At 37.2% G+C, this 23,582-nt stretch overlaps 1 protein-coding gene across 2 annotated transcripts in view; it reads right to left on the bottom strand.

Moving 5' to 3' along the window:
- Positions 1-23,582, bottom strand: part of MROH9 (maestro heat like repeat family member 9) — a 107,927-nt gene that overhangs the window by 69,530 nt on the left and 14,815 nt on the right. For both annotated transcript variants that reach the window (XM_025877915.2, XM_073899410.1), the window contains exons 4-7: positions 21,042-21,121; positions 6,940-7,075; positions 6,268-6,354; positions 4,238-4,342 (exon numbers count right to left, since the gene is read on the bottom strand). In XM_025877915.2, the coding sequence (XP_025733700.1) occupies positions 4,238-4,342; positions 6,268-6,354; positions 6,940-7,075; positions 21,042-21,121 (408 nt within the window). The remainder of the gene's footprint in view (positions 1-4,237; positions 4,343-6,267; positions 6,355-6,939; positions 7,076-21,041; positions 21,122-23,582) is intronic.

Genomic DNA, 23,582 nt, shown 5'->3' with positions numbered 1-23,582 from the left:
TCACTGAATTCCCTGTCTATTCTTGTTTTGCATAATTCTTTTTTCTCTGTTCAGCTTACTTTCTATTACTCTGTCTTCTAGGTCATCGATTTGTTCCTCTGCTTCTCCCAGCCTGCTGTTCATTCCATCAGTCCTGTTTCTGATTTCATTTATTGAGCCCTTTATCTATGACATGTAATTCTTTATCTCTGTGTTAACGGTCTTACTGATGACTTCCACTCTCTTCTCAGGTCCAGCAAGTATCTTTATGATCATTACTTAAAATTCTCTATCCAGCATGTTATTTATGTTTTTCACTTAGATCTGGCTGTGGGCTTGTCCTGTTCTTTTATTTGGAACTAATTCCTCTGTCTTCTTATTTTGTTTAAGTCTCTGTACCTACTTCTTTGTGTTAGAATAGTCAGCTACATCTCTTGTTCTTGAAGATATTGGCCTTATGAAGAAGAAGTCCTATAGTGTCCTGTAGTATAGTGTCCCTTCCTCCCCAGGGCTTGTTGCTTCGGGGAGTATCTCCAGTGTGTGCTGTGTGCACTGTGCTGTTGTGCCCTGGCCACTTTATCCTTCAGGCCAGTTATCTGCAGAGGCTCTCTTTGCCTATTGTGGTCGGTGCTTGGTTCCAGGCCTGAATGTGGCAAGTTTTAACTAGATGTGCTCTGGTCTGCTTGTGAGATGAGGCTTGTCGCCACCACTACCAGAACTGAAACCCTGCAAAACTCCCAGGTCAGGAGACTCAGTGTGGGCAGGGGTTTGGGCCATTCTTCTGGGAAAGGGGGCCTGCTGGGCTGGGACTGAGACAAGTGTGATTGGGAAGGGTGGTTCTACTGGAGCATGGGGTGTCAGGGCTTGGTGTAAGAAAGTTAGGAAGCTAGTATTGGTGCTGTGCTGGTTCCTGCACATGGCTCTGGATTAATTCTGAGGGGCAGGGGAGTTCCTTTGTTCTTGGAGGAGTCTCCATGAATGCTGCCTCTCTGGGACACACTTAGAGAAGAACAAGTAAGTTCCCCACTGTGTGCCCTGAGTGTTCTTCATATCATTGTTTCCACACTGTATGTCCACAGGCTGTTTGTTCTGCCTTCTCTCTACTAGCAGCACCATGTGGCTCTCTCAGAGCCAAGCCTATTGACCTTTAAAACTCTAGGCTTTAAGCTCCAGTCGTTGCAAGAACTTATGAAATTTGGCCTCTCTTGCTTTCTAAGCCAATTGCTATGGGGAAATCATCTTCCCTGTGTGCTTCCCTCTGTGCTAGTCTATCTCTTGCCCTTCTCCTCGACTGTGGCTCTCTCCCCACCACAGCATTCATGATTCGTTTCTCTCCCAAACTGTGTGTCCACACTTCCTACCATCTTTGATTTAGACTCTTTTTTACCTTTAGTTGTTCTGCCAGTCTTCAGGTTGATTTCTGGCGTATTTAGGATAATTTGTTAATTATCTACTTGTATTCATGAGACAAAGTGAGCCTGGGGTCCTCCTACTCCACTGCCATTGTCCTCCTTAAATTCCACCCATTTTTCAAATGCTGATATGCCAAAGGAACAAACCCAGGGAAAATCTTTCTGTTAATGATATAAGATGACATGTTTAGCTCACATTTCCTTGCCTGTTTGAAAATTGAATAGTTTAATTGAAGGGACAAATATTCTTTGATTGTAGAAGTTTTTTTCACCATGATAGCACATAGTTCATATAAGGAGAATTACTATGTTAAAAAGAATTTTTGATAGAATACAAATGGTAGTCAGGATTGTTCAATAGGACAAGGGCCTCTGAGACCCTGGAAGACAAGGCTAGGGTAATTTATGGAAAAAAGAAAAGTCTTTCCAGTGAATGGACAGCACCTGAGAACAGAATGGATAGTTACATATAATTAGAGAAGGGCAAAACAAATCTTCACTGATTAACTTCAATATGTCAGACATAGAGATACACAGACGAGGTCTGTGGGGAGCTTAGTTTTTAATTTAATAATACATTCAGCTATTTTATTTCATATATTTGTCCTCTCTTCTCCATTAATTTCATGGACTTAACCATCTTTAGAGGACATTATCATAAAGAGAAAGTTAAGTTTTATGCTTCCTTGACTTTGATGAACTGGTTGATGCTAGCTTAGCTTCCATGTTCTGGAAAATGCTAGTGTGCTTCCACCTGGTGGCACTCAGTGAACATTGCAGAACAAAATAGTAGGTTATCCTACTTGGCTTCTCAAACGAATCTCAGTTATAGGTAGGAACCCTCAATTTATGAGAGCCTTCTGCCACAGAAGTGGAATTGCACATTTATTTTTTCACAGTTGAGGGGTGGGCTATGTGTAGGGGAGAATGAACTGAGAAGAGGTGATAGAAGATGACAAAACTCCAAAATGTCTTACCTATTACCTGAGTGGAACTCACTAGAATGAATGAATGGATATATGTATACTGAATGAAAATGCAAAAGCAGATAAAAGCATGTGAATAGATCTTGGTCAGACAGTCACCATCAAATACTTGCTGAGTGCATGAAACATTTATGAACTGTGCAGAAAATAGGCTGGAGTTGTGAACTACACTTAATCTCAAGCCTTGCTAGAAATTTTGTAATGATTAGCCTTTCAAACATTTGAATGGATAGCCACCCAGTTTAGAGAACCAGAGAACCAGAAGATTAAAACAAACCACTCCATCTCTCTTTTGAAATAGAATCAACATGATGCCAAGAACATTATGAACTACTTTTCCTCATGTAAGTAGATTATATCACATCCCAAAGCTGATTTTAAGATTTTATTTATTTGAGAGACAGATAGTGAGAGAGCACAAGCATGAGCAGGGAGGAGAGGGAGAAGCAGGCTCCCAGGACCCTGAGATCATGACCTGAGCCGAAGGCAGATGCTTAACTGACTGAGCCACCACACAGGCACTCCACCAAAGCTGATTTTAAACAAAATTGTAAGAATTCAGATATGGTCTAAGGTTTATCTAGGTTTTTTGTCTCAATATGTCTGGAAGCTATTTGATTAAGTAGTAGAAAATGGGTACGTGAAGATGATATCATGAATGTATGTTTCTGATCCCCTTTATTCTGAACTCCTGAAATGATTCAAACAATCAGATAAGCAATTAGAAGTTAAGGATGAGTTACAAAACAGAGGCTAGATACACAGTATCCATAAGAGAGAGAAATGTTCATAAATAGTAAGGTTTCTTAGAAGGAAGACAATAATCTTATTAAAAATATAGAAAACCTCAGCAAATATTGGCAATTATGAGATGCCAATTTGTTCTCCATCTGAAAGGCAACAATTAGAAAGTCTAATAACTTCCCAGTGTTGGTGAAGGTGTAAGGAAACAAGCACTCTAATATCCACAGGAATACAAACTGGAGATAATTTTGTAGTGTTAAAAGTATAAACTATTCCTACTCTTTGATCCATTATCTTTCTAAGTGTTTCTAAGTACATATGTACTTGAACAAAGATGACTATTTGTATATTGTTGAACTAGAAAAAAAACCTAAATATACCTGAATGTCCATCTATAAGTAGATTATAATACATTAAAACTATGGGATATATGCTTTGGCTAAAAGAATGAGATAACTCTACATATATTGCTATGAAAATATCTGAGGAACATATTGTTCAGTGAAAAAATCAAATTGCAGAATAATGTGTAAATATAATGTGATTTTAATAAAGAACCACTAAGTAAAAAACTACGTATCTCAGTGTGTGCATGTCCATGTGGGTGTGTACACAGAAGGCTGTCTGGCAGGATCCATATCACAGCAGCATGCTAGGGAGGAGATTAGGGTGGAGAAGATAGTAAAGAAGACTTCTCTATCTCTAGCATGTTTTACAATGAAAAGACTCAGGAATTACTTGTCTAAATTTCAAATACATATACAATGGTTTTAAAAATATTTTAAGAAAGGGAGAAATAAGAAGGAAAGAAGGAAAGTAGGGATGGAAGGATTAAGGTTGCAAATAACATTAATTGTGATCCAGAGAGTCAGCAAAAATTTTGACACATTCATTCTGTTTGTGTAAGCATAAAGGGTCTTAATCAATTGGTTGAGAGACTGTGCTCCGATTGACATAAAATCATGTAGTATATTGACTCTTTTCTTAATATCCCAACCTGCCAGTATGCTCGTACCAAGCAGGCACTTTAGAGTTTTCAAGACCCAAGACTTGGAAAGCAGCACTAAGAAATGCAGTCTTCAGAAACAGGTGGCATGATTGCATTCTGTGACTTACATATCCCCTGACTTTCCTGGATGCAAAGCTTAGCACCCTGCTGATGATCACTATAATTCTCTCCTGCAGGTACGAACTATCTTCATTCATCCACACAGCCATGTCCTGTGGAAAACATAAGAATCATCCTAGAGCATGGTGTTTCCATTTCTACAAGTCCCCTCCAACTTCCAGTCAAGAGTCCCCATGGACTCCTGATTATTTCACCTCTAACCTACATTTATCTCAAAAAGATGACAATAAAGCTAGTTGTATACTACAAGCTATCTAGTATACTACTTCATCTACTGTAGTAACTACACTTAGGTTGTATGTTATTTAATTTTATACAACGAATATGTACTAACGATGTGCATTATAAGTCACTTCGTCAGTCATCACACAAAGTTTAACAGGAGGCTATCATGGGATTGTTAGTTGCTTCTCCTTTTTTTCTTTCAAAGTACATATTCTCTCTCTCTCTAATTACAGGATCTGATTTTCAGTTTTAAAAAAGAATTGAAATGTCATCTGATCCTGAAGTGTCATTTTACTCCAGAATTTCCTCTGCAGATTCAACACTCAAGATATTTTCTGGCTCATAGTTGCAGGGAATATTCCTGGAGGCAGCTCAGTTAGAAAATTCTTGTTAATTTTGATTCAACTCCATCTTGCTGTAACTTCTATTTGTTCTAAATCTTCAGATGTAAGGACAAGCTTACAAGCTTGGGAAGGGAAGAAGACTGCATATGCCTCACATACCAACCACCACTAACAGATTTCTTAAGGCACTCTGTTGGAGTTCACAGTATTTATGCTAAATCTCCTCCCTTTCACTGGCTCCCATTGTATAAAACTGTTCTAAAATCCATTTTCTAGGGCAGAAGAGTCTCTAAATCCCGGGGCGGGGAGGTCAGCCTGTGCCTTTTCCAGGAGTGGGCTTTTAGCTCTTTTTGAGAATCAAGTGAGTTTCTAGACATGGAAGGTTTAAGAACAACATGGTTAAGTAACAGGTTTCCAAGTTAGAGTAGCTCCCCCATTCGTTAGCATTACACATATTATTGCTCCTCTCTTTGCTTCCATTTTCTTATCAGCAAAATGGGGGAAAATAACCATCAGAGGGTTATTTTAAGGATTAAATGAGATAACCTATATTTGAAGCATTCAGTTTAGTGCCTGATGTAGAGTAAATGCTCAAAAAAAAAAAAAAAACAAAACCAAAACAGTGGTTTATTGGTTGAAAGAGCATGCATGGGGAGATGGTTGTAATAATGGGATAATAATAACTACTTTAAAGGGTTGTGAGGTTAAGTTTTTAAAATGCACAGAAAATATTTGACTCAAATTAGGCACAAATTAACTCCGTATATTTTATTTTCCCTCACATTCCTTCTTGTCTTCAGAGATACCAATTCTGCTTCTTTACTTGAATGTATTTTATGATTTGCACAAACTCATAATGTTGCTGGTAGAGTAAGTCATTCTGGTTTCCCAGTATTTCCAGGCAAGTGCCCCCCGTGATCATAAGACATCTTGAGCAGTCTCCTGTCTCTGCCTAGGATGTTAAAAACACAGTGAGGTCTGGATGTAAGTTGGGATTTGGACAGTTGTTAGGCTTTCCTCTGATACCATGGTACCCATGAAGATAGGACACTTTAGCTCCAGAGCTGTTGAGGAGGAGGCAAGCATATAGACACCATCAAAGTATTGTTGCATGGATCTGCAGGTAGTTCAAGCCAATCACCCTCTCTTTTCTGCTAACCTATATTGTATTCACTCTTACATTGCCACATAACATTTGGCTTCTTAAGTGTTTTGTTGATGCCATCTTCCCAAAATTGAATTCTTAAAATTATGTCTCTGTAATTCAAAGAAAGGGAAATGATTTCATTTTGGGGATAATTATATGCCTTGGGAGGAAAAGAAAAAAATCAGCCACCAAATACTTGAAGAAGACATAATATGAGAAAGGGGAAATAATAACTGAAATATAGTGAGCTCTTTAGATTTAAGACAAGAAAACAAAATTGCTTATTTTCCCTTTACTTTACCTTTAAGATTTGCAGTTTATAGAGGTCTTTAGACACTAAGATCAGAAGAGTGTCCTCAAATGTGTTTAAAATGTTTTGATATAAATTCTGAAAAACAAAAAATGTTACACAACCAGCCAGCCAGATAAAATTAGACATAATTTTACTCAATGTCTATGGTTTTGTGTCCTGGGGTCCTGTGTTCTCCCCATAAACTGAAGGTAAGAAAGGAGAGAGGCAGCTATACAGATGAGACCTCTCTCAGTACCCTGTGCCATGAATTGCACCTTCACCTTATAGGGCAGGTGCACTGGGTAGCTGTGCTGAGGAAATAGCAGAGATGTTGCTCACCTTACTGTAGGGATAGTCCTCTCTCCTCCTTTGTCTGCTCTTATTTCCTTTCTTACAGCATTTGCCCATAAACTCTTGTCCTTGCTAAAACAATTAACCAAAAATCTCTTCACTCATTTGTTCCTATAACTCCTATACAATCCATTAAATCCCATGACTTGTAGAATTCACAAGGAGTCCAGGGGGTATAGATTAATGCTGGAATATACTGTTGTTAATCTATTGTATCTAAAAAGGGTGAATGAGATAACAACAAAGATTATGACCCGTGGAGGGGCATTCTGCAGGACTGCTGTGGTGCATAACAATATCTCATAATAAATAAAGGAAACAAAGACTCACCTTCAGGTCCTCTTGGTCATCTTCATTGTTTCCCATTTCCTTCACTTTCTCAAGAGTTGGTATAGCAAATACTATTTTAAAGGAGGACTCTATTATCTTCAGTTGGGTTTCAAACTGCAGTAAGGGATCTACAAAGCTGGTGAGAAAAATGTGTAATTATTAAATAGAGGAGAGAACAAATGTAACTTAAGTTTAGTGGCTTTTTCTTGTGCAAGAGAGAATGTACTATAAAATGAGGCCCAGCTCTCGGCTTTGTATAACATGTGGGTTTTAAATATTCTCATAAAAATGACAATGGTGCTTTAAATATACAGGAATGAGTTTCTTTTTAAAAATCATCTGTAATCAGTTATTTAGAAACCAGAATATATTTCTCCATAGACATAATAATGTAAAAAGTGGTTACATTTCCAGGCAAGCCCACAAAGCCATGTTGAGCTTTAGTTGAACTATATTACTGCCACATTTTCTCTAAACTGTGATACTATGCTTCTTACATTTTAATATTTCTGAAATTATTGGGATGCATCCTCCAATTCTTGGCAAAAGAAACCTGCCCATCAGCAGTTGAAAAGATAAGTTATGACATAGTTATTATTCCTTAGATATGTGTGATGTGGATAACAGTCCTTCCTGATTTTTTTTGAGGTGAAAATATTTTCTTATTTTCTGAAAAAATGGTGATATAGATGGTAAGGTAGGAAATTTTATGCTAGACTCAGAATATCTTTTCTCTACTGGACAGGAAAATCAAAGTGTCTAATACCCACTGTTTGAAATGGAATCTCTTAGAATACATTAGATAATTTTCAAATCTAGGGAAGATTAATTTGGCTTATTCATGGCTTTAATGAATTATCAGACTCTGAACAGCTATCTGTCAAGAGTTTCCAGTAGAATTTTCAGGGGGAAGGTATTTAACTTTTAGGGATAAATAACTTGGCTTAGGAAAATGCAAAATTAAGATTTTGATGAAACAGAAAATAGTTTCTTTCAACGTACTTTGAAATCATACTGCTAGTCCTAAAAATGCTAAAATGCTCCAAGTCATGAATAAAGATTAGAAAAATAGCATGATCCTCTAAGGCCATGCATAACTGCTAATGGGCAACAGATCTTCAAATTTTAAATGTGAGGAAGGTTGAGTGTAAGACACTGGTGATACTAAAGAAAGACACATGCAAATCTCTGGGTCAACGTGGACAATTGCCGTTAAGGATACTTTTTTGGATCCACATATAATTTGCTTTCAAAAGAGTAGTTATTAAATTACAATGTGTTTTACAATATGTGACATCTTAAATTAAGAATTTCAGTGTAAATGCTTTTTTTATATTCCAGGGTGCACAACCAGGTGATATAGAAAGGAACTTGAGAAGGAAGACTAAGCATTCCTCACTAAATTACTGTATGATCCCAGTAAGAAAAAGGCAATACATATTTTTGCAAGTATAATTTGAAGAATCACAATTGAATAAAACAAAGTAGATGCCTCCTAATAAAAACATGGGGAAATTATATTAAACATGATCACAAATAAATCAAGAGGGACATTTTAATATGATAAAATGTTTAGTTCAAATGAAAGAATATTAAGAGAGATGTATACTACCATTTGAAATAATGGAAGGAATAGTTAATAACACATAGAAAAAAGTTAAATTATTAAAAATAATTATTAAAAGGTACAAGGTATTGAATTATTAAAAATACAAGGAGAAATAGAAATTATTAAAGATACAAGGAAAAACAAATACAGTCATAGAAGATTAAGCATTCAATTATCAGCATATGGTAGGTAAAAATTAAAAATTCTGCAAAAGAGGAGATCTTTATTAAAATTAATAAAGAGGTATAAATAAATTATATTAAATGAGGTATCAAGGATTATCTTTTTCAATAGTCATGGAGTGCTGACAAATATTTATCATATTTGTAAAAGGCTTTTTACAAGCTGTAAAAAATTTCAAAATATAAAAGGATATATATTTGATTCTCAAATCACAGTGAGAAATCTATTTTTAAAATGAGAAAATTCAAAGTACTTAAAAATACTAGAATACTATTAGAATTTTTCTCATTTAACATAAGGGGCATCTGGGTGGCTCAGTTGGTTAAACGTCCCACTCTTAGTTTTGGCTCAGGTCAGGATCTCGAGGTTTGTGGGAGGGAAGCCTGCATTGGGCTTGGTGCTCAATGCAGAGTCTGCTTCAGATTCTTTCTCCCTCCTTCTCATTCACTCTCTCTCAAATAAATAAATAAAATCTTTTTAAAATATAAAAAAATAAAATGAGAGAAAAATGACAAACTAAGCATGTAACAAAATTTTAAAGCTACTAAAAATGTAATCAAAGAAATAAAGGGCAAAGGCAAAGTGAACAAGTATAAAATGAGAAAGGGAGGAATAATAAGTATAATGATTCTTGCTGGCAAATTTAATAAAGATTTAAAAAAGAAAAAAGAGGAAGCAGAAACTAAATATTAAGAAAGCCTACAGTCGGGCACCTGGTGGCTCAGTTGTTAAGCGTCTGCCTTTGGCTTAGGTCATGATACCAGGGTCCTGAGATCGAGCCCCACATCGGGCTCCCTGCTCTTTGGGAAGCCTGCTTCTCCCTCTCCCACTCCCTCTGCTTTGTGTTCCCTCCCTTGCTGTGTCTCTCTCTGTCAAATAAATAAATAAAATCTTAAAAAAAAAAAGAAAGCCTACAGTAGTCAAAAAAAGAAGTAAGCTATTGTATGTGTTTAACAGAAACAAAACTGATTTATATACTTAAATTATACAAGTATATATGAAGATATAGCTTGTTTAAAACTTTATGTACCAAATAATACTTGGCCAAAGTACAAAAAGCTATAACAAATTTTTTTTTTTTATTAAAGGAAAATTATTATCTGGGGTATTTTTAACACACTTAGGTAGACCAAAAAAAAAAAAAAAAGCTAAAAATATGAAACAGGATTCTAATCTAGGGCCTGCCTTTTCATGAACCCTATAAAATAATATACCAACTTTTGTTTCTATGTGTCTGTATTTTGTGGGGAGGGGTAGTCCAAAAGTTTCATCAGATTCCCAAAGGAGAATTAAAATAGGTTAAGAAGCACTGATATTGAGGACTTTAACACCAGGCACTAGGTATTTTACTTGCCCTGCACGCATTATCTCAATACATCTTCATTGCAATACTAAGAGTTAAGTACTATCATTACTTTCAATTTTTAGACTAGGAATCTGAGGCTTTGAGAAGTTAAGTAACTTCAAAGTCACAAAATCTGGGAACGGTGGAGCTGATATCAGAAACTTGGTCTGTTTGACATATAGTTTTCCTTTTTTATAAAATTTCTTACAGATTTTGTTTGTCATACTTTGGCCAAGTATTATCTGGCACATAAAGTATTATTTTAGTACATAAGGTCTTCATGTGTACCTACTATCTGTCTTTGTATAGCACTATTTTGTAAATTCTAGTTAATTCACCTAGGCAAGGTGAATTACACATCTCAACACAAAATAGTAAATGAGTTTAAGCTCAGAGGAAGTACCAATGAATGCTAATCGGGGATCTGTTTATAACTGGTTATTCAAACAGTTATACTAAAAGACAATCTCAAAAATATTAACTAATTCCAGAGAGGCTGGGAAGTTGACAGGATAGGAGGGCCGAAGCTCACCTTGTCCCACAGATACAACTAGATAATACCCACATCAGTGTAAATAATCCAGAAAAGGACTTGAAAACTGGCAAAACAAACTCTACAACTAAAGGTAAAGAGGCCATATCTAAGAGGAGAGAAAGGGCGGAGACATGGTGGGGAGCTAAACAGACCAGGGGCCATCTGTGGGAGGGTCGGAGCTTGCAGGCACAGAGAGAGGACGGAAAAGGACCCTAACACTGGGGAGTCCCCACAGGGAAGACTTTTGGCTTGAAAACTAGAAGCACCAAATTTCATGAGTTCTTACAACCAGTGGGACTTAAAGCCTGGAATTTAAAAAATCAGCAGGCTTGGTTCTGGGACAAGCCTAGAAGGCGATAGGAAGCAGAGTCTCTGCCCTTAAAGGGATAGCGGAAGAACAGCCCTTGGAGATGCAGCATAAAAGCAGCAGTTTTGAAAAATGCCTGGGGCTTATGGGATGGAATGTTATTTACCGATCTCAGAGCATGTCCTGGAGGGACAGAAAGCACTGGGGAACTCCTTCAGGAACAAAGGAACTGGCAGGATCCCTGAGGGACTTCTCCAGGAACTGAGGAGCTCGCAGGTGCCATTCCCCTCCCCTGCCCTTCAGCATAAACGCACGGCCACTTGCAGGAACCAGCACTGAGCAGGCATTCTCTACCTAACTTGCTTACACAGGGTTCCGTGCCGCAGCCCCCCCTCCCAACCTTGCCCCCAGCTTCAGTGGATGTGCCCTTTCCAGTCAAGCTTGCCTCAGTTCTGGTGCTGTTTGTCTCTTCCCTGAGAAGATGGGCACAAACCTTACCAACGCTGCATCTCCTGGCCCACTTTGTGGGACTTCAGTCCCCCTGGTGGCAGCAGCCCCATGGAAGACTAATGCACACTTTGCTAAAACTGTGAGCCCCACCCCCATCAGCTCATTCCACTGGTGGTGACACATCCACTCCAATATGTTCTTGGCCTATTCAAACAGGGCCTGCAAGCCTGGCAATGTGCAAGCAGTGCCAACAATGGCCAGCACCATTCCAAAGGGATTCTGCCCCACGGCAAGGGGAGGATAGGCACACATGACAGTCAGAGGGTAGCCCTAGCAGCGCGTGGGACAGACAGTTGTTCTGATTGAAGGCCCCACCCACTAACAAAAATTTCTCAGGGGGCAACACAGGGAAAGTGCCCTGCAGTTTGGTGCTACTTCATCTCTGGCAAATGCCTGGTTTGACTCAACTTAAGCCCGAGGTGGCCCCAGACTTGTCCACTAACACTACAGGCGCAAGCCATTGCCCATAGGCAAACAGAGCCACTGCAGATGACTGCACTGAAGGGAGAAGTGATAAAACACAGCAGCAGGGGCACATGTAACAAACACAGGAGACACCCCGGAAGTGTCAGGTTCTGGTGAATCAGAGACACTGCCCTGCAGGGCACTACTGTTCCTTTTCTTCAAAAGGCCATTACTTTCAAGAGCAGGAGACAGAGCTGACTTTCCTAACACAGAAACAGACAGAGAGAGACAAAGTGAGGAGACAGGAATATGTTCCAAATCAAAGGACAGGACATAACCACAGCAAGAGACCTAAGCAAAATGGATATAAGTAATATGTCAGATAGAGGATTTAAAGTAATGATCATAAAGATACTCACTGAACTTGAGAAAAGAGTGGAGGACATGAGTGAGACCTTATGACAAACACACATAAAAGAACCAATCAAAGATGAAGAACACAATAAATGAAATTAAAAATATACGAGATGGAATAAATAACAGGCTAGAGGAAGCAGAAGAATGAATTAACAACCTGGAGGACAAAGTAATGGAAAGTAATCAAGTTGAGCAGGTGAGAGAAAAAAAATTTATGCGGAATGAGAATAGACTTAGGGAACTCAGCAACTCCATCAAGCAGAGTAACAATCTCATTATAGGGATCCCAGAAGAAGAGGAGAGAGAAAAGGGGGCAGAAAATTTATGTGAAGAAATAATAGCTGAAAAGTTCCCTAATCCAGGGAAGAAAACAAATATCCAGATCCAAGGAGGCACAGAGATTCCCCAACAAAATCAACCCAAGGAGGTCCACACCAAGACACATAATAATTAAAATGGCAATAAGTAGTGATAAAGAGAGAATTTTAAAAGCAAGAGAAAAGAAGACAGTTATATACGAATGAAACCCCATAAGGCTATCAGCAGATTTTTCAGCAGAAACTTTGAAGGCCAGAAAGGAGTAGCATGATATATTCAAAGTGCTGAAAGGAAAAAAAATCTGCAGCCAAGAATGCTCTCTCCAGCATGGCTATAATTCAGAAGAGAAAGAGAGATAAAGAGATTCCCAGACAAACAAAAACTAAAGAAGTTCATGACCACTAAACCAGCCTTACAGGAAATGTTAAAGGAGACTGTATGATTATAAAGGAAAGACCATAAGTAAAAGTAAGAAAATAGGAAGGACAAAAGCAATAAAAATAAGTATATCCACAAAAATCAGTCAAGGGACTCACAAAATAAAAGGATGTGAAGAATTACATCATATCCCAAACATGTGGTGGGGAGAGGAGTAAAGAATGGGCTCAAACTTAAGTGACCATCATCTTAATATAGACTGGTATATGCAGAAAATGTAATATACAAATCTAATGGTAACCACAAATCAAAAACCAATAATATATATGCAAAAAATAAGAGTAAGAATCCAAGTATATCACTAAAGAGAGCCAGCAAACTGAGAGAAGAGAGCAAGAGAAGAAAGGATCAGAGAAGAGCTATAAACAACCACAAAACGAGTAACAAAATGGCAATAAATACATACCTATTACTTGGAATGTAAATGGACTAAATGCCCCAAACAAAAGATATAGGGTGACAGAATGGATTTATAAACAAGACCCATCTATATGCTGCCTACAAAAGACTTATTTCACACCTAAAGACACCTGCAGATTGAAAGCAGGGATATGGAGAAACATTTATTATGCAGATAGAAGACAAAAGAAAGCCAGGGTAGCCATACTTACGGATTTTCTCTTTGGAGAAAATAGAATTTATGACAAAACTGTAACAAGAGACAAGGAAAGGCACTATATAATAATAACCTGGACAATCGAACAAGAAGATATAACAATATTTATGCACCCAACATGGGAACACCTAAATACATAAAACAGTTAATAACAAACATAAAGGAACTAATAGTAATACAATAATAGCAGGGAACTTTAACACCCCACTTATATCAATGGATAGACAATTCAGACAGAAAATCAACAAGAAAACATTGGTTTGGAATGGCACACTGGACCAGATAAAATTAACATATATTCAGAACACTCCATCCTAAAATAGCAGAATACACATTATTTTAATATTTTTTTTTAGAGAGACAGAGTGTGCACAGGTGGGGGGGGAGGGAGTGGGAGAGAGACAATCCCAAGCAGGCTCCATGCTCAGTGCAGAGCCTGATATGGGGCTCAATCCCATGACCCTGAGATCATGACCTGAAATGAAATCAGGAGTTGGATGCTTAACCAACTGAGGCACCCAGGTGCCCCAGAATACACATTCTTTTTAAGTGCACATGGAACATTCTTCAGAATAGGTCACATAACAGGCCATGAAGCAAGTCTCAACAAATTAAAAAAGATCAAAGTCATACCATGCATTTTCTCTGACCATCATTCATGACACTAGAAATCAACCACCAGAAAATATCTGGAGAGAGCACCAAAACATGGAGGTTAAAAATAACATGCTACTAAACAATGAATGGGTCAGCCAGGAAATCAAAGAAGAGATAAAAAATTACATGGAGAGAAATGAAAATGAAAACACAATGGTTCAAATCATTGGATGCAGCAAGTCGTTGGATGCAGCAAAAGGGAAGTATATAGCAATACAAGCCTACCTCAAGATGCAAGAAAAATCTCAAACAATCTAACCTCACCTAAAGGAGCTAGGAAAAAAACAACAAACAAAACCTAAAACCAGCAGAAGGAAGGAAATAATAAAAATTAGAGCAGAAATAAATGAAAAAGAAACTAAATACACAATAGAACAGATCAATTGAAACCAAGTTCTTGGAAAAAAATTGATAAAATTGATAAACCTCTAGCTAGACTTATCAAGAAAAAAGAGAAAGGACTCAAATAAAATAAAAAATGAGAGAGGAGAAATAACACCACCACAGAAATATAAATGATTATAATAGAATATTATGAAAAATTATATTCTAACAAATTGGATAACCTGAAAGAAGTAGATAAATTCCTAGAAACACATAAACTACCAAAACAGAAACAGAAAGAAATAGAGAACTTGAACAGACTGATAACCAGCAATGAAATGAATCAGCAATCAAAAATCTCCCAACAAACAAAAGTCCAGGACCAGATGGCTTCGCAGGTGAATTTTACCAAACATTTAAAGAAGAGTTAATGCCTATTCTCAAACTTTTAAAAAAGTAGAAGAGGAAGGAAAATTTCCAAATTCATTCTGTGAGGCTAACATTATCCTGATACAAAACCAGATAAAGATACCACAAAAAAGAGAACTACAGGCCAACAACTCTGATGAACATAGATGCAAAACCAGCATTTTTCACAGAAGTGGAACAAATGATACTAACATTTGTATAAAATCACAAAAGACCCCAAATAGCCAAATCATCTTGAAAAAGAAAAACAAAACTGGAGATATCACAATTCTGGACTTCAATTTATATTATAAAGCTTTAGTAATCAAAACTTTATGGTACTCGCACAAAAATAGACACAGAGATCAATAGAATAGAATAGAAAACTGAGAAATAAACCTAGAGTTATATGCCAATTAATCTTTAACAAAGGAGGCAAGAATATGCAATGGGAAAAAGACAATTCTTCAACAAATGGTATTGGGAAACCTGGATAGCTACATACAAAAGAATGAAACTGGACCACTTTCTTATACCATACACAATAATAAACTCAAGATGGACTAAGTATCTAAATGTGAGACCTGAAACCACAAAAATCCTAGAAGAGAAAACAGGCAATAATTTCTGACTTTGGCCATAACAACTTCTTTCTAGATATGTCACCCGAGGCAAGGGAAACAAAAGCAAAAGTAAACTACTGGGACTTCATTAAAATAAAATACTGCACAGCAAAGGAAACAACCAAAAAAGTTAAAAGATAACTTATGGAATGGGAGAAGATATTTGCAAATGACATGTCCGATAAAAGTTAGTATCCAAAATATATAAAGAATTTATGAAACTCAACACCCAAAAAACAAATAAATTAAAAAATGGGCAGAAGACATGAATAGACATTTCTCCAAAGAAGACATCCAGATGGCCAAGAGACACATGAGAAGATGCTCAACATCACTCATCATCAGCGAAATGCAAATCAAAACCACAATGAGACATCACCTCCCACCTGTCAGAATGGCTAAAATAAAGAAACAACAGATTTTGGCAAGGATGTGGAGAAAAAGGAACCCTTTCGCACTCTTGGTGGGAAAGCAAACTGGTGCAGCTACTGTGGAAAACAATACAGAGGTCCTTCAGAAAATTAACAATAGAACTACCCTAGAATCCAGTAATCTGGCTATTGGGCATTTGTCCAAAGAATATGAAAACACTAATTCAAAGGGATATATACACCCCTGTGTTTATAGCAGCATTATTTACAATAGCCAAATTATGGAAGCAGCCCAAGTATCCATTGATAAATGAATGCATAAAGAAGAAATGGCGTATATATATATATAACGGAATATTACTCAGCCATAGAAAGAATGAAATCTTGACATTTGCAACACCGTAAATTGATCTAGGGAATATAATGCTAAGCAAAATAAGCCAGTCAGAAAAAGACAAATGTTGTATGATTTCACTCATGTGGAATTTAAGAAACAAAACAAACCTACAAAGGGGGAAAAAAAAAGAGACAAATCAAAAAACAGACTCTTAACTACAGAGTCTGGTTAAAGATAGTTACCAGAGAGGAGGTGGGTGGACGGATGGATGAAATAGATGACAGGGATTAAGAGTACACTTATCTTGATGAGCACTGAGTAATATGTGGAACTGCTGAATCACTCACCAGATTGTATACCTGAAACTAATATAACACTATATGTTAACTGCACTGGAATTAAAATAATAAAAAATTAACTAATTTCATTTAAGAGTATAAAGTTTAAATTTTTAATGTTTTTGAAAAATAATAAAATAATATTATAACACCAATTATGATTTAACATCAAATACAAGGATAGACCAAAATCCTAAAAACTATTAATTAACACATACCTATAATAGATTAAATTAAAAATTGTGCTTTAATCAATCTTGAAAGAATATTTAATAAATATCAACATCAGTTTTTAAGGAAAAGTGAATAGTTTGAATAATTTTCTTGAACGGTTTTATTTAAACCAACATTTTGTTAATTGAGAAGTAGTGTAAGAGTTTTTATTAAAAACAGGAACAACATAAGGGTTCAATTTCCTATTTTATTAAAATATTGTGTTGAAGTTTGTTGTTTTTCAAATAAGACATGGTCTAATAAAAATATTTCAGTGAGCTGAAACACAGGATAAATATATTCCCCCCCCCAAAAGAATCCCATATACATCCCAACATATCAGGAATTGCTGTCCAAACAATAAAATGGGGGGGGGACCAAAATACAATATAAATAAGAAATCAGTCTAGTAATGTGCAGAATCTATGTTAAAAATACCACAAGCTTTTAAGGGAGAACATAAAACAGAACTTGAATAATTAGAAATATAGATTTATAAATAGGAAGATTATAAATGTCAATTATTCTCAAATTATTTTACAAACTCTGAAAGTGCAATTAAAATTTCAGGACATTTTCTTTTTCTTTAATGCATTTTTTTATTACGTTATGTTAATCACCATACATTACATCATTAGTTTCTGATGTAGGGTTCCATGATTCATTGTTTGTGCATAACATCCAGTGCCCCATAGAGTATGTGCCCTCTTTAATACCTATCACCAGGCTAACCCATCCCCCCACCCCCTCCCCTCTAGAACCCTCAGTTTGTTTCTCAGACTCCATAGTCTCTCATGGTTCATCTCCGCCTCCGATTTCCCCCTTCATTTTCCCCTTCCTGCTATCTTCTTCTTCTTCTTTTTTTTTTTTACATATAATGTATTATTTGTTTCAGAGGTACAGGTCGGTGATTTTTCATCAGAAGTTGATAAAATACGTTTACCTTCCACTCAAAAAAATAAATTGGAGGGATTTTGATAAGTTACTGTGCTGGAAATAATCAAGAAAATAAGGAAGATCCAGTTCAATCAGATAATAAAATCTTTTTTTCTTTAAATTTTTTATTGTGTTAATCACCATACATTACATCATTAGTTTTTGATGTAGTGTTCCATGATTCATTGTTTGTGCATAACATCCAGTGCCCCATAGAGTATGTGCCCCCTTTAATACCCATCACCAGGCTAACCCATCTCCCCACCCCCTCCCCTCTAGAACCCTCAGTTTGTTTTTCAGAGTCCATCGTCTCTCATGGTTCGTCTCCCCCTCCAATTCCCCCCCTTCATTCTTCCCCTCCTGCTATCTTTTTTTTTTTGATTAACATATATTGCATTATTTGTTTCAGAGGTACAGATCTGTGATTCAACAGTCTTGCACAGTTCACAGCGCTCACCATAGCACATACCCTCCCCAATGTCTATCACCCAGCCACCCCACAGATAATAAAATCTATTACAAAACAGCACTAAGTCAAAATAGTTTAGTGGTGGCACCACAAAAATATTCTAAACAATGGAGGGGAATGTAAATTCTAGAGAATACCTAATATGGGAATAGAAAATACCTGGATAAATACTCTATCTCCCCTACCTCGCCAAATGTGGCACTAATTTATTGACAATATTTCATGTTGGGTCAGAATGTGTTCTTAGAACTCTTTTTTTAATTAAAAATTTTATTGAGATATTTGTAGCTTTACATACTGTTGTAAGAAATAATACAGGGAGGGGCGCCTGGGTGGCTCAGTCGGTTAAGTGTCTGCCTTCGGCTCAGGTCATGGTCCCAGGGTCCTGGGATCGAGCCCCGCATCGGGCTCCCCGCTCGGCGGGAAGCCTGCTTCTCCCTCTCCCACTCCCCCTGCTTGTGTTCCCTCTCTCGCTGTGTCTCTCTGTCAAATAAGTAAATAAAATCTTAAAAAAAAAAGAAAAAAAATAATATATAGAAACATCTAATATACTTCCCACAGTTTTCCCCAATGGTAACATTCTCCAAAGACTGTAGTATAATATCAGCGCCAGAACTTTGATACTGATTCTTTCCAACCATCTTGTTCAGATTTCCCCAGTTTTAATTATGCTCATGTGTGTGTGTGTGTATGTAGTTCTACACAATTTTATCACACGTAAAGCCTCCTATATCTACCACTGCCATCAAGATACTCAAGAATAGCTTGGAACCCTTAAACGCATAACTATGCCCTTATGCAGATGAATATAAAAAAGCATTCAGAGTTTAAACAAGCCTTTGGAAATGAAGCATTTTAAATAAGTGCTATCTGTATTGTGATCAGCAAACATTTTCTGTCCAAATGACAAGTATACTAGGCTTTGCTGTGGCCAAATGGTCTCTGCTCAGGTCTGCCATCATAATGCAAAAGCAGCTGTAGACAATGCATGAATAAATACATAAATGTGGCAGTGTTCCAACAAAACTTTGTCTATTGACCTTGGAATTTGAATTTCATATAGCATTTGCATGTTGTGAAATATCCTTCTTCTTATAATTCCCCCAACTATTTAAAAATATGAAAAAAGGGGGTGCCTGGGTGGCCAAGTTGGTTAAGGCTGCAAAACAGCAGGATTTAGCCCATAGGCCCATAGGCCAAGTTTGTTGACTTCTGGTTTGCATAATGGAATTGTGAAGATAATTTAAATTAGTTCATAACATAAAAAATATCTGTTATAGCCTAGAGAGTAACAAAATTCAAGTAACAGAAAACTAGGAGAAAGTGTACATAATAGTAAAGTATGATGTAGAATTAATTTTATACCAGATGTCATACAAAAAAGTGAAAGAAAAAATAAACAGCAATGACACTAAAATCAATTTTGATAAGATAAAAAAGAATGAAGAATTTTAAGACCATAAAAATGCCATGATAAGCTTACTAAGTATATGCCATCATTAAAATCCTCATGAAGCTGCAAAGGCCATGAAAAAATTCCTACACGAGAAAATTCATAAATATATAAACATACAGAAAATATTGAGTCTTGCTTTTTTTTTTGAAAGGAATACAAATTAAAATAATAATGAGGTACAATTTTGAACCTATTAAATCAGTAAAGTAGAAAAATGTATGTATGTATCTATATCTTCTCATGACTAGGCTTTGAAGAAACATTTATTATTAGTGGGGCTTTTCTGGGCAGCAAACTGACTCCTTATTAAAAGCTCTAAGAAGCGGGGCGCCTGGGTGGCTCAGTGTGTTAAGCGTCTGCCTTCAGCTCAGGTCATGATCCCAGGGTCCTGGGATCGAACCCCACATCGGGCTCCCCGCTCAGCGGGAAGCCTGCTTCTCCCTCTCCCACTCGCCCTGCTTGTGTTCCCTCTCTTGCTATTGTTCTCTCTTGTCAAATAAATCGAAAATCTTAAAAAAAAAAAAAAAAAAGCTCTGAGAAGCTTTTCATCCCATCCGTAATAGTTTGGGTTCATGGGAAGCAGATGCCAAAACAGTATTAAAGGTGCATGAGATTTCTAAGAGGAGAGAAGGCAGGAAGGAGGCTTAGGGTAGAAAGTGTCTTAGACTACAGTAAGTTCTACAAAGGGTTCCGCCAAGTTGATGAGTTTCCTAGATTCAAAGTCACCCATTGGAGTTGACTGTCCCACCATGCTTCCTGGACGGTCATACTGGTGGATCTACACAGGGAGCAGCTAGGGCTGTCTACCAATTTGGATTCCTAGCAGCAGGGCATTTTTGTGGTTGCCTATCATCTAAATCAGTAACCTCACCCTCAGAATGCTATTTCAAAAAAATATTTCAGAGAAGATACAATCTTTATGTACAAAGATGAATATCATAATATTGGCAAAATGAAATATAATTTAAAAATTTCAAAATTGAAGAATCTTATACTGCCATTAAAACGAAAATATGAGTATGTAGAAAAATAAAAACTTACGATATAAAGCCAAAAGGAAAAATATTACAGAAAATCTGCTTGTTATTCTACAATAATTAGATTACTTGCTGATCTGTACAATACTTAAGAATTGAGGAAGAACATGAGAAAGAAAGATATAGTAGCTGCTGAATCAGGATGGTCGGATTTGGAGCCATTTTCTGTTTTTCACAACTGTGATTTTTCTCTATTGCATTTTAAAGATATTCAGTCAGTGAAATGGGAGAGCGTTAGAGCTTATTGTACCTGGAGTTGATAGCGAGGATCATGGCTTGGTCACTTAACACGCCTGAGTACGCATTCCATAGGCAAGCAGCTATGTTCTCCTGGAAGTATCAGGAAAAAGAAAAGAATCAATATTGGCTGCTGTGAGACATCACATGTAGTTCTCTTCCCAGAGACTGGACTGGAATATAAATCCAAGAGTTCATAGTGTTGAGAACACTCTAATTTAAAACCATGATAGCATCTCGGCCTGAATGGTGGCCTTTTACAGCCAACCACTGTGCTTCTATAATGAGCATTTCCAGACAAAATTTTGTTAGTCGTGTTCATTACCAGGAGCTCCTCTGCACACCACTGTCACTTTTAAGTGCAATCTACTCAGTGTAGAGGTCTCTTAATAAAAAATACCAGCAGGATGATTTAAGTCAGGCCTTACTGAAGAATGTCTCACACCATAGAATGAGAACCATGTGCAGGTTAATGTACAGCTATTTGAACTTATCAATGATAATCAATGAGATTCCATTAAGACTTTCTAGTTCTTTATTGAAGAAACTGGAGAAAGCCTAGAGGAAGAGCATCTCTTTCCTTGTGTGCATCCTTGTCTTGTTGATGCAAGCCTCCCTTGCAGGGTCACCTTCTTGCCTCAGACCCAATAATACTGTTTATGGAAATTCTCCGTCTGTATTTCTGAAGTAACTCAAAGTTCTTTTTAAAGTCCTGCTGTGTACTAATGCTGTTTCTAAGGGCATTTATGCCCTCTAATGCATATGCAAATGCCCACCACTGATTACTTATCACCCTAACAAAAGCCCTTTCCTGTCTGTTCAGTGCTCCTCTTCTGACTCCAGCATTGAATGCCCTGTGGGATATGTCCTGCGTTTGTGGGATATGTCCTGCGTTTGTGGGATGTGAGAGCTATTACAATGCACAGGGCTATATGCCAGTCTATAAAGTCCATATTGTGGACTGCATGTTTGTGTCCCCTCCAAAACCGTATCTTGAAACCCTCATCCCCATTGTGATGGTATTTGGAGATGGGCCTGTGGGAGATAATGAGGTTTAGATGAGGTCATGAGAGTAGAACCCCAAGATGGGGCTCATGCCCTTATAAGAGAGAGGCAAGGGAGCTTGCTTTCTTTCTCTTCCTGCCACATGAGGATGCAAGGAGAAGGTGACCATCTGAAAACCAGGAAGAGCAACCTCACCCAAACACTGAATCTGTTGTACTCTGATCTTGGCCTTCTCAGCTTCTAGAAGTTTGAGAAATTTCCACTGTTTAAGCCACCCAGTCCATGGTATCTTGTTAAACCAGCCTGAACTGACTAGGACAGTAAGAGAAACTTCCTGTTTGGGATCTGAACTAAAAACTGGCATTTCCCCAGTAGACACAAGTACGCAGTGTACTATAATGTCCTTCCTGGGGAAGAGCACGCTGAATGTTTCCTAACACCCCCCTCTCTGGGCTGGGCTCAGACTGAGTGGTGCAAGAGTTATTCTTCTTTCTCTAAAATATTTTTTTTAAGAAGATTTTTTTAAAATCTTTTTTTTAAAAGAAGATTTTTTTAAAGAAGATTTATTTATCTATTTGAGAGAGAGAGAGTGCATGAGCAGGGGGAGGGGCAGAGGGAGAAGGAGAGAGAGACAATCTCAAGCAGACTCCTTACTGAGCGCAGAGTCCCATACAGGGCTCAATCTTATGACCCTGAGATCACGACCTGAGCCAAACATTCAACTGACTGAGCCATTCAGGTGCCCCTTTCTCTAAAATATTTATATCCATATCCATCATTGATTCCTAACAACAGCAAACATGATCCTACTCAATCTTAAGAGAATAATTCTTTGCTATGTTGCTTATTACCATATTGCATGTTATCATTACTCAGAGAACATAAAACCTTCTATATGGCAGACAACTCTCACTGGGACTTAGAACTATAAATGGTGATTTGTCTAGTTTGATATTCGACATTTTTTTTCCTTGTCACCATTTTCTTTCAATTTGGCCAGAAATCCACTAGTACCCATTTCTCTGGGCAGTGACTAACTGAACATTCTGTCTCTATATAAGTAATGATCTTTTGGGACTATTGCCTCAATGGGAACTTTCCTCATAGACAAAGTTCTAACTGGGCTTTAGTCCTTGGAAATCAATTTGTAACACTTCAAGTCTAATCTAAATCACTGGTTCTCAATACTGGTTATACACTGAGGGGCTGAAAAATATTGATTTTGATTCCTTGGCCATGCCTCCAGAGAATTAATAGTTCTGTATTCAAGAACAGACATTAAGAAAAAACAAAACAAAACAAAACCAAGGCTTCAATGATAGTGATGTACAGCCAGGATTGAGAAGCACTTTTTAAGTGAACTATTTCCTCTCAATCTTGGAGCTTGCTTCACAGTAACAAATTGCCAATTAGTTGATCTATAATAACAGGGACCTCTGCTTCTCATCTATTAGCTAGCTTCTCTTTTTCTCATGGAGCCAAATTTGTTACTACAACTCCATCATCGAGTTATTGTTCTGCTCCTATTACTTTGGCATTATGTTTTTGT

This window comes from Callorhinus ursinus, unplaced genomic scaffold, assembly GCF_003265705.2.
Source record: "Callorhinus ursinus isolate GAN/ISIS: 27379988/994484 unplaced genomic scaffold, GSC_fseal_2.0 scaffold13, whole genome shotgun sequence".
In the NCBI taxonomy this organism is placed as follows: Eukaryota; Metazoa; Chordata; class Mammalia; order Carnivora; family Otariidae; genus Callorhinus; species Callorhinus ursinus.
Note: the sequence above shows the minus strand (reverse complement) of the source record. Positions and strands in the feature narration are given on the sequence as shown.